The sequence below is a fragment of the Cololabis saira genome, chromosome 16 (genome assembly GCF_033807715.1).
Source record: "Cololabis saira isolate AMF1-May2022 chromosome 16, fColSai1.1, whole genome shotgun sequence".
Taxonomy (NCBI): domain Eukaryota; kingdom Metazoa; phylum Chordata; class Actinopteri; order Beloniformes; family Belonidae; genus Cololabis; species Cololabis saira.
The window spans coordinates 27263222-27275632 of NC_084602.1; the positions used below are offsets into that span (position 1 = coordinate 27263222).

The window sequence follows — 12411 nt, forward strand, 5'->3', positions numbered from 1 at the left end:
TCACCTGTTTCAAGTAGATTTTCACTTGAAATAAGTAGAAAAATCTGCCAGTGGGACAAGATTTTTTTGCTTGTAATGAGAAGATAAATCTTGACCCACTGGCAGATTTTCCTACTTATTTCAATTGAAAATTTACTTGAAACAGGTGAAAATTGTCAAATAAGTTATTTCTCTGGTGACGACTCTAAATGTTGAAATAGCAGTAAAACCACATTCATTGATGAAATGACATAAGGGATGGAAAGGGGGGATGGCAGTTTTACAGGGGGGATGATTTTGACCGTTTTTATTTCAGGGGGGATGCCATCCCCCCTCATCCCCCCTCAACTCCAGTACTGCTTATAGCTTGACTTTCGAGAAGAATGTTTCATTATTTTGCCTTTTCTTTTTTCAAATCTTATGTCAGTTGCTCATAGGTCTATTATACACTGCTGGCACTTTTTCAATAGCTGGTGATTAAAGTTTTGGTTATGTTTAAAATTCATAGTATTTTTCATGTGGTGTTAAATTTAGAGGTTTTTTTACCCCATGTTTCCTAAAACACAGCATAAAAACTACTAATGCAATGAAATCAGTGTTATTGTTGATCTTTGGAGGGAAGAGTAGGCTACACAAGATAAAAAAAGTTCTTCCTTCCTCCATCTTTAAATGCAAAATAAAAAATAAATAGTAATAAGAAAATAAATAATAGAACAGGTGGCATCATGTGTTATGCGTTCAAACTATTATTTAAAGTGTTGAAATCCTGGAAATTATGGTATATTCGGTTTTTGACTTGACGATCCCCTGAGGGTAGTGCATTAGAGGGATGCACAAGGGTTTAAATGTGTATTCGAATATTTTAATGTTGTTTTATCTTAAGTTTGCTCTGGTGAACCCCTAAATGTCTGATTACATTGCTTGCCTTGTATTTGATGCACAAACTGAACTAATCCTACTCAATAAATAAATGGAGGCATACATCTACTGAAAAGACCAAAAATTAATATGTGATCAGCTTTTCAGCAATATTAACGGAATTGTGCTGCATTGATATCTTTTCCCAGATTATATTGCACATTGCTTATTAGTGAAGTTAATTATAAGCCAAGATAAAATGAAATTCATTGAATTAGATTGCATAGTTGTAAAAATAAATATTTTTTGACAAATTATAGAAAAATAAACAAAGGAATATGTATGAACTCAAATATTGTAAGAGACAAGTCGACCAAACGGTGCATTACTGTCTTTCCACACGAGGGGGCAGTGTTGACTGCAGGTGAGGAGCACTGACTGGGCGTACTTGAAGTTACAGGACTTTCAAATGAATTAGAAATGACAAAAGAATACAGATAAACATATCTTATTCTTAGTTTTGAATTGCTGAATTTAATTATTTATTTCCTGAAAATAATCATGAACTAAAATAGCACAGTCAAACCATCATATCTAAAAGAAAGAAAGCTTAGCTTCGAAGACATTTCATGTCAACATGCTTCCACTGGAAGAACTTCTTTCCTGTCAGTCCTTTTAGTTTTATTGGGCACAATGTGCTCCCTAAGCTTGGCATATTATCTCATTTTTGCTTGCCCAGCATGCTGCACTTCAAAAATCTTCAGGCGGTAGCAAATTTAGGAAAGTAAACCCTCCCAATTTCTAGCAAATGGCAGCTTTATTAATTTTAATCAGTCCCTGGAATTTCACAGACTCCTTGAACTGACAGCAAGTGCTGTCTAAACAAAACTTTTCCACATATGTCAAACATTTGTAACTTTACAGCATGAAGTTTGAAAGTGTGGTCCTCATTTGCTGCAGCAGTTATTAAACACTATTGCACGTTGCAGGAGTAGCTACTCCTGGAATCAGCCACAGAATATCATGCATAAAAGCTGCTTTCCTGTTCTTAGCCGAATGATGTGACCAGCTAGGTTGTACGTTTCTTAATTTGCCATGACTTAAAAGGCGCTACATATTAGAGATAAAGTGTTTACCCGTATAAACTCAATTAAAGGGATTTAAAGAGGCCCGGAGCACATTTTTGTAATACAAAATCAATCCGTCTCCAATGTGTCTTCACAACTTGGGGCACAATTAGGGCTACACAAGGCTCAGTCTTCCTGTCTTGGCACCTGTAAGTATCTACATTTTTTGGTTATTTTCTTTTAAATATACATCTCCACTAACATTGCCACTCATGTTCTGTTTTCAGCGTTCCATTGTGCTGTCAGCATGACGTTTGGTGACTCAAATGCTATTCATAATGTGGCCATTTTGACCCGTTTGAAAATAATCAATTCTGCTGACCCCTGATAAATAAATAAATAAATAAATAAATAAAACCACCATTTATTCATTATTGTCCATCATATCATTCTATGTTTGATATAAAAGCCAAATCATTGGTGACCTTCCTTGCATACTCTACCAAGAAAAGTGAAGTAAAGGCTCCCTTTTCCCTGAGAGATGATACAGGGGGGGCAACAATTCACCTTCATCACATGTGTGGTTTGGTTAGGAGGCTTCACACAGATATAACATGCAGGAGATGCCAGGAACATTTGAATAAATGCATTGAGTCTCCCTCCTCCAAGGAAATTTAATTCCATCAGGAATCCTGTTAGTCCAAGCATGAAAAAAAACCACTATTGTTTTCAATTGCCCACTCTGGTGGATTCAATTTAGTTTCATGGCCAGTGATCCAAAAGGCTTCTTATATCAGTTTATAACACCTGACAAACACCAGTACGCTTGGCGAGCGGTTGAAATAAACAGCCACCACACAGGCGAACTTGTCCAAACTTTTTCTCCAAAAATTTAATTGCAGAATTATTTACACAGGATGACCTAAGGAATGATCAAACTATTCAAAGTGGCAAAATCTTCAAGTAGCTCCGCTCAGACAGAATGGGGTGAAATGCATATGTTCAACTCAACTCATACAAAAATAGCTCAACAATGGGATGTTTCGCACTGAAACCGCACACACTGGGAATGAAGAATCCTACTTAAATCAATGCAAATCCACAACGAAAAAAACAAACAAATAAATAAGCCAACATTCAGAATCAATGTTTCGCATGCCATCATATCAGCTTCTAAATAAACCGTAAAGTAAAAATGACAACAGTACAGGAGAAAGAGCAGAAAATAGTTATGTTTCATTGACAGATATATTATATATTTATATATCTATATATATCTTTATATATATATATATTTCTTTACAAATAATTAATATTTGGCATTATATTCATCCTCACTATAGATATAATATACAGGAGATGAAAATAAGTTTTAGCTAAACAATTACCTTTTTCATTTTATCTAGTAATTAATTGAGTTTTCTCACATTCCAAGTTCAATGACGTGTTGTATCCATCTCAGTGATGCTCATTCCATGGTGTGGTTAAAGAAAACCCCAGAAAATAAACAAAGTTCCCTCGAAATATTTCACACAATAGGTTCCAGAGTCAGAATGCAGAAATACAAGCTGAATGGGGGTTTTACAGGATGCCGGATACGTCAAAATCACAAGACTCATCAGTAATTCCTGCTCTTTTGATATTTAATGTGAAATTGTAACAATTTGATGTCACTCCTTTCTTGTTCTTTTCTCTCTTTTTTAGGTTTTGGGAAAAAAAAACATAATTTGCAGATGACTCAAGTTTATTCCGGCTAAAGAGATCCAGCATAAGTTACCCTTCAATGAAACATGCTTTGGCCTTGTAGATGTTTGTATAAAAGAATGAAAAGATGAAAGAAAATGTTTTATGAATGCAGGTTAGCGTTAGGTTTGGGTCAGAAAGGAGTTTCACTCGGAGAGAAACTTGAGCCTCTCATTACAACAGATTTTGATCATGGTTTAAAAACATGATTTGCAAATCTAGTTCATCTAAGATTTCCTTGTCTCCATTTTTGCACAAGGATTCGTTAGTTCTGGGACTGATTTCATTTTGCCACTTGAAGTGGTTAATTCATGTTCTGACTAGATAAATGGCCTCATTACAATTAGTGCTTCTTGGAGGAGCCGGCGATATGCTTTGAACTGAACCCAGTTGGTGGATACGCAACATTTCGTTACAGCCCTGCTCCACTTGCATAATAGAGAAACTCCACTGCAGCGTCAGTGACAGACTTATCTGAAACTAGCCCAGCGGAGACTGACGGAGGCAAATACACATGATGCTGATGTTCAAATTCTCCAACACAGGCGGTTATTCAGCAACACATTTATCAGCACAAGCTCTGATGGACCCTGAAGGATGTTGTTTTCACCAAGAATCCAAAATCTTACATAAGCTGCTTTACTTAGTCAAAGACAGACAAAAGAAAACTATCCAGCACGGCGCCTGGCGGCCCTCTCAGAATAGCCTTGCAGCTACAGTACTAACAACATACAGCACCAGCAGTTCGGGGCTCAAAGCGGGCCTCTCGTCTCCTTTAAGCCAGCATATGTCACACTGAGTCTGCCTCCCTCCTGCCTGCTTGCCACTCTGGCAACAGCAGGGAGACGTCTCTGCTCTCTGCCAACAGCCTGGCATCACACACAGACACACTTTCCAGAAACCCACTGTCATACTGTTTCAGGTCCACTACAACGAAGAAGGACAAAAAAATGCAGAATCATACGTATATCAAGACTTTGGTTATACAGTGAGTTGTTGGACCTAAAATACTGACTGTGTCGCGTCATAGGTGGATAGCAATGGGAATAAACCAAAACAAATTGATACCAAATTCATATTCTCTTATTCTCTACACACACACACACACAATATTCACATCCAGAAAAAGGAAATAGGATTTTATATTATGCATCTCTTTGCTCTTTTTCTTCATGGAGCCAGGCACTCTGGCGTAAATACTGCATTAAAACCATAAAAGTCATAAAAATAGATTTTAAGTTAATGTATTGATCATCTGACAGCGCATTTAGTGGAAGTTGATTTATATGGAATACTGAAAAGCAGCGCCATCATCGGAGGTTGAGTACCCTGCGGTTTGAGAGGGTGATTTGACAGCATTACAAAAAGGACCTCTTCTGACGCCTCAATGAAATTTCTTGGGATACGAGTTGCTGCGAGGGTGGTACTTTGTAAATGTGGGTGAGAGCAGAAGTAGCTGCTCCAAAACAAGGGTGTGCTAACTTTAGAGAGATAAAGTGCTTAAAACATAGTTTTCTGATGGTGAGTCGTGTTCGAACTATGGCAACAAACAGGAAGTCACAGTTCACAAAGCTCCCACATCTTTGGGGGACGAGAGCGTGCTCCAGTTATGGTTGGTTGTGCTATGGATAAATATAAAAACCACCAAACTAGAGACAAAAATCTTAAACTGGTTCACTTTCCCTTGGACAAAATGTTGTTGTGTAGGGGGCGCTCGCAGATGGACTGGAGGTGATTGTTTCTTTTCTATCTCCTCATCTCCTTGTCCTGTCTTTTGTCCAGGAGTTTTACCGCCGTGCACTCTGACGAAAATAAATATGATTGCAATCCAATTGAAATACCTTATCCTCGTGAAAAACAGCTCGGCGTACTGCCCTGACCAGTGGAGATGGTGACTCACACTTCCCCGATATCAGAGAATCGCTAAAACAAATAGTCACCCTTTTGTAAACATCTCATCAAATGCTCTTCTGTGCAAATAACACAGGCACCAGAAGGGACAGAACCACCGAGGCTGGGTAAAATGAAATGTAAACAAAAAGAGGTCTATCTCTGTATCCATCCTCTTGATGATGTTGTCATACACTGATAATGGCAACCTGACCTGCGTGAGCCTGTGAGTTAAAAATAAGAGCAGTCATACTCTGCAGCTGTGCAGAGATTCTTGGTCATGAAGTCTCAATATGACTCTTGACTACACAGATATTATGCCTTTGAGACATTTACACCCTCATACAAGATAAAAGAGGGTTGAAGATTATTCTTTAATAAGGAATAACGGTAGTGGGTTTTCCATTCTCATTTTAGCGACCAATGAAGGGGCTCAGGAGCTCCACTTCTGTCTTATATCACTGAATCCTTTATAATGGAATCAATTCTTACCATGAGACACTGTTTTTTTTACAATCTGGAGATTTAGAGCATATATGCGTATTTATTTGTCATATATTACATTAAATTAAATATAATGTGGGCCAATTCAGGACCTAGAGGAAATCCTTGGCATAGATGTTACAATGTGGGACTGGAGGGACAAAACGCCATCCCTTAAAAAGTTAGTCCTCCAGTTGGGGTTTTGATGATTGCGTTGTCTAAGATGGCTCAAAACGTCCACAGGGGTTCAGCTGGACTGAGATCTGATGGCTTTGGAGGTCCTTTATTTTTGTTCTCATCAAATCATTCAGTGAACCTTCTTCCACTATAAATGGCACCACTGCCATCCTGGAAGAGACCAATCACATCAGGGAAGAAACGTTCAGTCCCAGGATAAAGGTGATCATTCACAGCTGCTTAGTATTGATTTGCAGTGACTCTTACCTCTAAAGGGATAAGGGGACTCAGTGGTGGCAGCACTGAGCCACCCAATCCCCTTACTGTAGAGTTGAGGAAAGATAGATCTTTAAAATGGTCATATTATGCTTTTCTGTGTTTTTTTGCAGTCTATAGTGTTACAATTATGAATTATCATCTTAGACATGATTGAAGGCTCAACAACAGGCCAATATATGTTACAGTATTCACTTACAGTAAAATCCCAGCTTTCAGGGAGCTAAAAACATTGTCTTCTAGAGAGTTTTTTCAACTTTGGCTTTCAATGACTTCATCAAGAGCGGAAATTCCTTATATGGTCATATTCTCAAAGCAGTGCAGGGGTCATTTTAAAAGTGCGAGTTTACAACTGCATTGCAAGGATTGAGTATATTTTTCCATGTTTTCCCTACGGATTTGCTTGTGTTTCTTACTTTTGTTTCAGGGAAGCTTCCAAAAAATGTGTTTATGGTGTTTTTGTTGGTGATAGAAAGTTGGCCGATCGATCACAGCTCATTTGATACCGTTTGTTTCTCTCCCACTATAGGAGTTTTTACCTGCCATTGTTTATGTTTATGTAATAATTGCTTGGGGGTCATGTTCTGGGTCTCTACAAAGCCCCCAGAGACAACTTGTAATGTAATAGACGCTATAGAAATAAAATTGAATTGAATGGGGTGGACAGTGACCATGGTTGCAGAGGCTCGGAAAAAAACGAAACAAAACAAAAGCATGTCACGTCAGTGCATTTCACGTAGAAACAAAACAGCTTTGATTGTTGGCAACTACTGTATACACTATATAGTATCTACTACATAGTCTGAAGACGTTTGGCGACTGCAACATTGGCTTTTCTTTTTCATGGTTGCAGACAGGCCTGAAGGAGATATAATCTGTAATATCACATAACAGCAGGTAGCATTATATTTACCAAAAATAACTGTTCAGCTGTTACTTTTGTTGTGCTGTCCACTTTCACATTCTGAATCAAATTCTGACTTGAACATGAAAGCAGGAAGTTGAAATTTTGGAGGTCATTTACAGGAAATGTTGAAAGAGTAGCGCACATAACTGTTGATACGCTGAAAACCTGCATGTCTGACCAGCACCAAGAGTTGTACGTGCTCATGAGTTATGAGGTCCGCCCATCAACAAGCCTCCAAGAATCTGACCAATCAGAAAACACAACAGAACACACAGCAAAATCTGCTCATTTTCAAGAAAAGCCTCTCCTTGTGATTTTTCAGTCTGTCTCAGTCTAAGTGTGAAATAATTACAGGCTTTTAGAGTTATACTGGCTGCAAAGCTACTGTAGATATGCCAAACATTAAAATGGGATTATTCAAATTAGCATAATATGGCCACTTTAACTCGTCACCCATCTGTATAGTTATATTACACACCACTCTTGAGTCTGCATTGCCACAGGCAGATAATAACCCTTTCACCTCTTATATTTCCTTTGAGTAAGGTACTTGGAAAGTTAGAGTTGTGTGGTACTTGCTACTCGGATCTCTCTTGAAAGCCTTTGCCCCAGTTTTACTTCATTACTTCTCATCCTTTCCCAGAGGGACTCTCTTCTCATAGCTTAGGGAGCCTTTCACCAGCACAGAACTTTTCAAGAAATTTTAAAAATCATGAAGCATTTCATAGATTAAAGAAAGTAGTATGCAGATATTTTGTTTATGTTTTGGTGCTTATTTCTATCATTCCTCATTAGCTGTGGCTGAGGGCGCAACTTGAAAGGGACTTAAGAAAGATGAAAAAGCAGCAGCGCAATTTTGTGTGCATGATCACATCACTGCTTGTATGCAACAATTTCAGATTTGTCAAAAGCAAAAAAAAAAAGAGGGCAGATAAGCAGCTGGCATGACGAAATGAAAAAAAAAGCATGATCTTCCCACTCACAATTCAAAAATACAACAGTACTATTGTGAACTTGGGTATGTACATTTCCCTTGGAAATAGAGAGAATTGTAATAAGTGCATAAGTGCATTTGTCTATACATTTTGATCTACGGGGTTACATAAACCTTCATCATTTTTTTTTCTCTACTGCATTGACATAATGGAAATGTTGGCACAAGACTTGCATGTTTTAGCTTCAAGTAAACATTTGAAAGTTGCCAACATGAGATATATAGGAAAGTTGTGTGGAAGGTGCATGTTGATGTGCCGACAGATGTCGTTCCTCCGCCAATCCCGTCCATGAAGAATGGTTGACTACAACCAGATTGGGTAGAAAGCTGCATTTTTCAACACTGACCAGTCCAGAGCTTATTAGTGGCTGCCTGAATAACCTTGAATGGGTGACTGGTGTCACGTGCATGTAGTTGAGGTATTTCAAGCATTGGCACTTTGCAGAGTTTAGAACTTACAACAAATTAGTGATATTTAGCTCGTGGTTAACCCTCTGAAAGAGGGCAGGAAAGAAACGGATCTTAAAAGATTGAAAAATACTCAAGGGTTTGATCAGTTTTGAACATCTTGAAATAAACATATTTACTAATTTTTAGCACGAAGGCCTGGTTGCTGGTAGGTTCTCAAAGCTGCACTTTTTAAATGGCACTTTGCAAATGCTGAAAAACTACAGATGTACCCATCCATGACATGAGAGAGCTCGTAAGCCTGGTATCATGATCACCAGCACACCAAGACAAAAATCCAACCAACCCATGCCAGACATATGTTTTGGGCGATGTGAGAAGAGCCTTGGCACATCCTACAGTCCAGTGGTGTTGGCGATGGGCACTGAGGATGGCTATCAGACAACAAATGGATAAAGGAGGAGAGTAGCAATCTAGAAAAAAGGCTAGTTGTAAAGTTGTTAGAACGCGGGAGCAGGGAGACGTGTCGGCCCCTGACCCTACATTTTCTCAAAGTCTAGTCTGAGCCTCTGGGATATATATCTCGATGCTGTCCGCTCGCTCTGAGGCAGAGTTCTGCCGAAATGAGGCTGCCCGCTTGGCGGCCATGAGCCGTCGGCGGGCCTCCTGCCGATGTCTGTCTGGAAGGTCCAGGGATTTCTCCCTCATCACTGCACTCCTCTGTCGAACTGGCTTCTTTGGTACAGGAGCTAGTGGCTGTAGAACACACAGACAATAATCAACAGGACTATACAATCCTTTTTGATATTTTCCCCCAGCATTTCTTACATACTGATGCTTAAAGGGCTAGGAATGAGATTTTTTTTTTTTTCTCTCGCTATGTTGAATTTTCTACGGAGCCCCTCTGGTGATATTTGAAAAAAATAAAATAATGCGTGGCCACACATTAATAACTCGTGGCCACGAGATAATCAATGCGTGGCCACGAGATAATCAATGCGTGGCCACGCATTATGTATCTCGTGCCCAGGTATTATTTTACTCGTGGATGGCATTATAACCTACTGTCTGGACTTCGTGGATGCAACTTCCTTGGTCAATTATAGTCTATTTATATTAAAGAGCAAGAGTATTGTCATGGCGAGTGTAGTAATAACATGTGACATTTGAAAAAAATAAAATAATGCGTGGCCACGCATTAATAACTCGTGGCCACGCATTAATTATCTCGTGGCCACGCATTGATTATCTCGTGGCCACGAGTTATTAGTGCGTGGCCACACATTATTTTATTTTTTTAATTTATTATTTTATTTAAATTATTTAAATTTAAATGATTTAAATTTATTTTATTTTTTTCAAATGTCACCAGAGGGGCTCCGTAATTTTCTGATGCTAAAGCATAATTAAAAAAAAAACAAAACCTCTAGAGGCTGACTCCTCACCTTCTTCTCTGGACTATCAATGGGCCTCCAGTTGTTGTTCTTGATCTGCTGCAGTTGGTCAAACTTCAGGTTGACGTCATCGATGGAGAGCTGCAGCAGGTCCCAGAAGCCGGCCAGGTCCTGAGAGGTGGGTCGCGGCATGGCACTGGGGTCCTATGGGAAGTAAAGGACAAGAGGATGACAGTTGCTCAACTACAGTCTCTCTGGCAACACTGTTTACTGCACTTCAGCTTAGATCCACCAGATGTCCTTATCAGACTAACCAAAGCAAGCACAGATACCAATTTGGGAACTTTTGGATAAGAAATTATGATGGAGACCAATTATTATTTTCACAAATGAGGTCTGACATAATAAACTTCTGTTGACAGTTCAGTCCTTTTCATGCTTTGATTCGTGAGATGAAAAGAAGATCAGACTGAAAGGCGCTTCATTGTCCCTAAAACTGGCTTCTTGAATATTTGAATGAGTCATAGCTTTTTAATGTTTAAATGCTCTTTTGTGCTCCAGTTTTCTGCCAATTAAAAAGTTCTTGTTAACAGGAATGTTAATGTGTTTATGATAATGGGTAAATAAAACCGGTTTATCAGTAGACCAGACTTTTGGACCTCAAGTGACCTGAAAAAGAAGGTGCAGGGTTTTATACATAATAACACATGTAGGACATAATAAAAAGATCCTGTTGTGGTTTTGGATTTCAAGTCGTGTTTCTTAATTTTTTTTTTAGGTTCTCCTGTTTTCTTGCATTCCTTTGTCTCCAGTTTTATTTGCCTGTTGCTTTCCTTCCTTTTTTAGTTTATTTCCTCGCATGATAAGAAGTTCCGCTTCCCTTCCTCTCATCTGTCCTGATTGTTCGCACCCGTGTCCAATTACCCTTTGAGTCGGTGTGAGTGTCTGTATCTGTTATCGTCTTTCTGTCCAACCTTCTCTCTGTGATTCAGCTCATTGTATTCTCCTTGTGTTGCCTTGCTAATTTGGTTTTGGAATAAGAAAAAGTACATTCAAGTGTCCTTATAAAGATGTTTTTGTTTCTTCGGTACACCACACCTCACTCATACTTGATACAGCAGCAGAATGTAGATAATAACACGCGCACTCACACATGCTCATATCTCACACCAAACACACACATACACACGATATTTCTGCTTTCGTTTAGATTCGTTTCATAACTGTTCAGAACATTGGGTAAGCTTGTACTTGTACTATCTTTGCTGCATGAGCAAATCAAAGGAGAAGTGCTGTGTAATAAAACTGGCTCCCTAAGAATGAAACGTTGAAGAAGACACTAGGTGCTGCAAAGCAAACACGTCTCATTAAATGCTCACAAACAAGTGTCAGCGGTGTGAAAAGTTTTGATAGATTGCTGGTTGCTTTCAGGAGCATGCAGGTGTGTGTGTATGTGTGTGTTTGTGTGTGTGTGTGTATAGAATACCAGGTTTCAAATAAATCAGCAATGATTTTAGAGAAACAGTTGTTATTACCAATCAATCTGGGAAGGGTTGATGAGGTTAATAAGCATTAATTAGGTCAATAAGGTCAAGTGAAAGACATTCAAGGCAGTTGCCAGAAGTGGATGTCTCAAGAAAACAGACAAAAAAACAACAACAAAAAAACAAAAACAAGCAACATCTGCATTCACACTGAAAGCGTCAAAAATGGCCTTGAAAATGGCAGCATGGCGCTGCTTGGTGCATTCACACTGAAAGACTGTCGACGCCTGCAGTGGGCGGGGCTAAAGCTGCGCTGCAGAACTGGAGGGAACAGTGTACAGTATATACCCTACACATATCTATATATAGCGTGCACATCTTCAGTTTCCTATTTCACCATAGATCACACTTTGGGACGCCTTCTTTATATTTTAGCGTTATTTCCGCGTAGATAAGAGTGAGTTTGATGCTCCTTAACAAGTTTGGTCCGCGGATCAACAGCAACCGTGAGAGCCGTTGGTCCCGGTGAAGCTGCAGTCTGTCTGCGGTGAACACTGACACACCGGGTCGGAGCAGATTTGGTCATGATGTTTAAACTGTGTTTTGTGATTAATAAGGTTTTTTAATTATTTTGCGTTGGATCGATGTAGCAAATAAAATCGTTGGGACCATCCAGCTCCTCAACCATCAGTTACGTGTTTCACATGAGCAGTTCAGGTAAAAACGGCAGTCAAATCAGCAAAAATGTCAG

At 39.1% G+C, this 12411-nt stretch overlaps 1 protein-coding gene across 2 annotated transcripts in view; it reads right to left on the reverse strand.

The window, feature by feature from the left end:
* Positions 1-8443: 8443 nt before the first annotated feature.
* The window catches only part of dlgap2a (discs, large (Drosophila) homolog-associated protein 2a), a 164311-nt gene continuing 160343 nt past the window's right edge, over positions 8444-12411 (reverse strand). For both annotated transcript variants that reach the window (XM_061743414.1, XM_061743413.1), the window contains 2 exons: positions 10228-10380; positions 8444-9538 (listed from right to left, as the gene is read on the reverse strand). In XM_061743414.1, the coding sequence (XP_061599398.1) occupies positions 9332-9538; positions 10228-10380 (360 nt within the window). In that variant the 3' untranslated portion in view covers positions 8444-9331. The remainder of the gene's footprint in view (positions 9539-10227; positions 10381-12411) is intronic.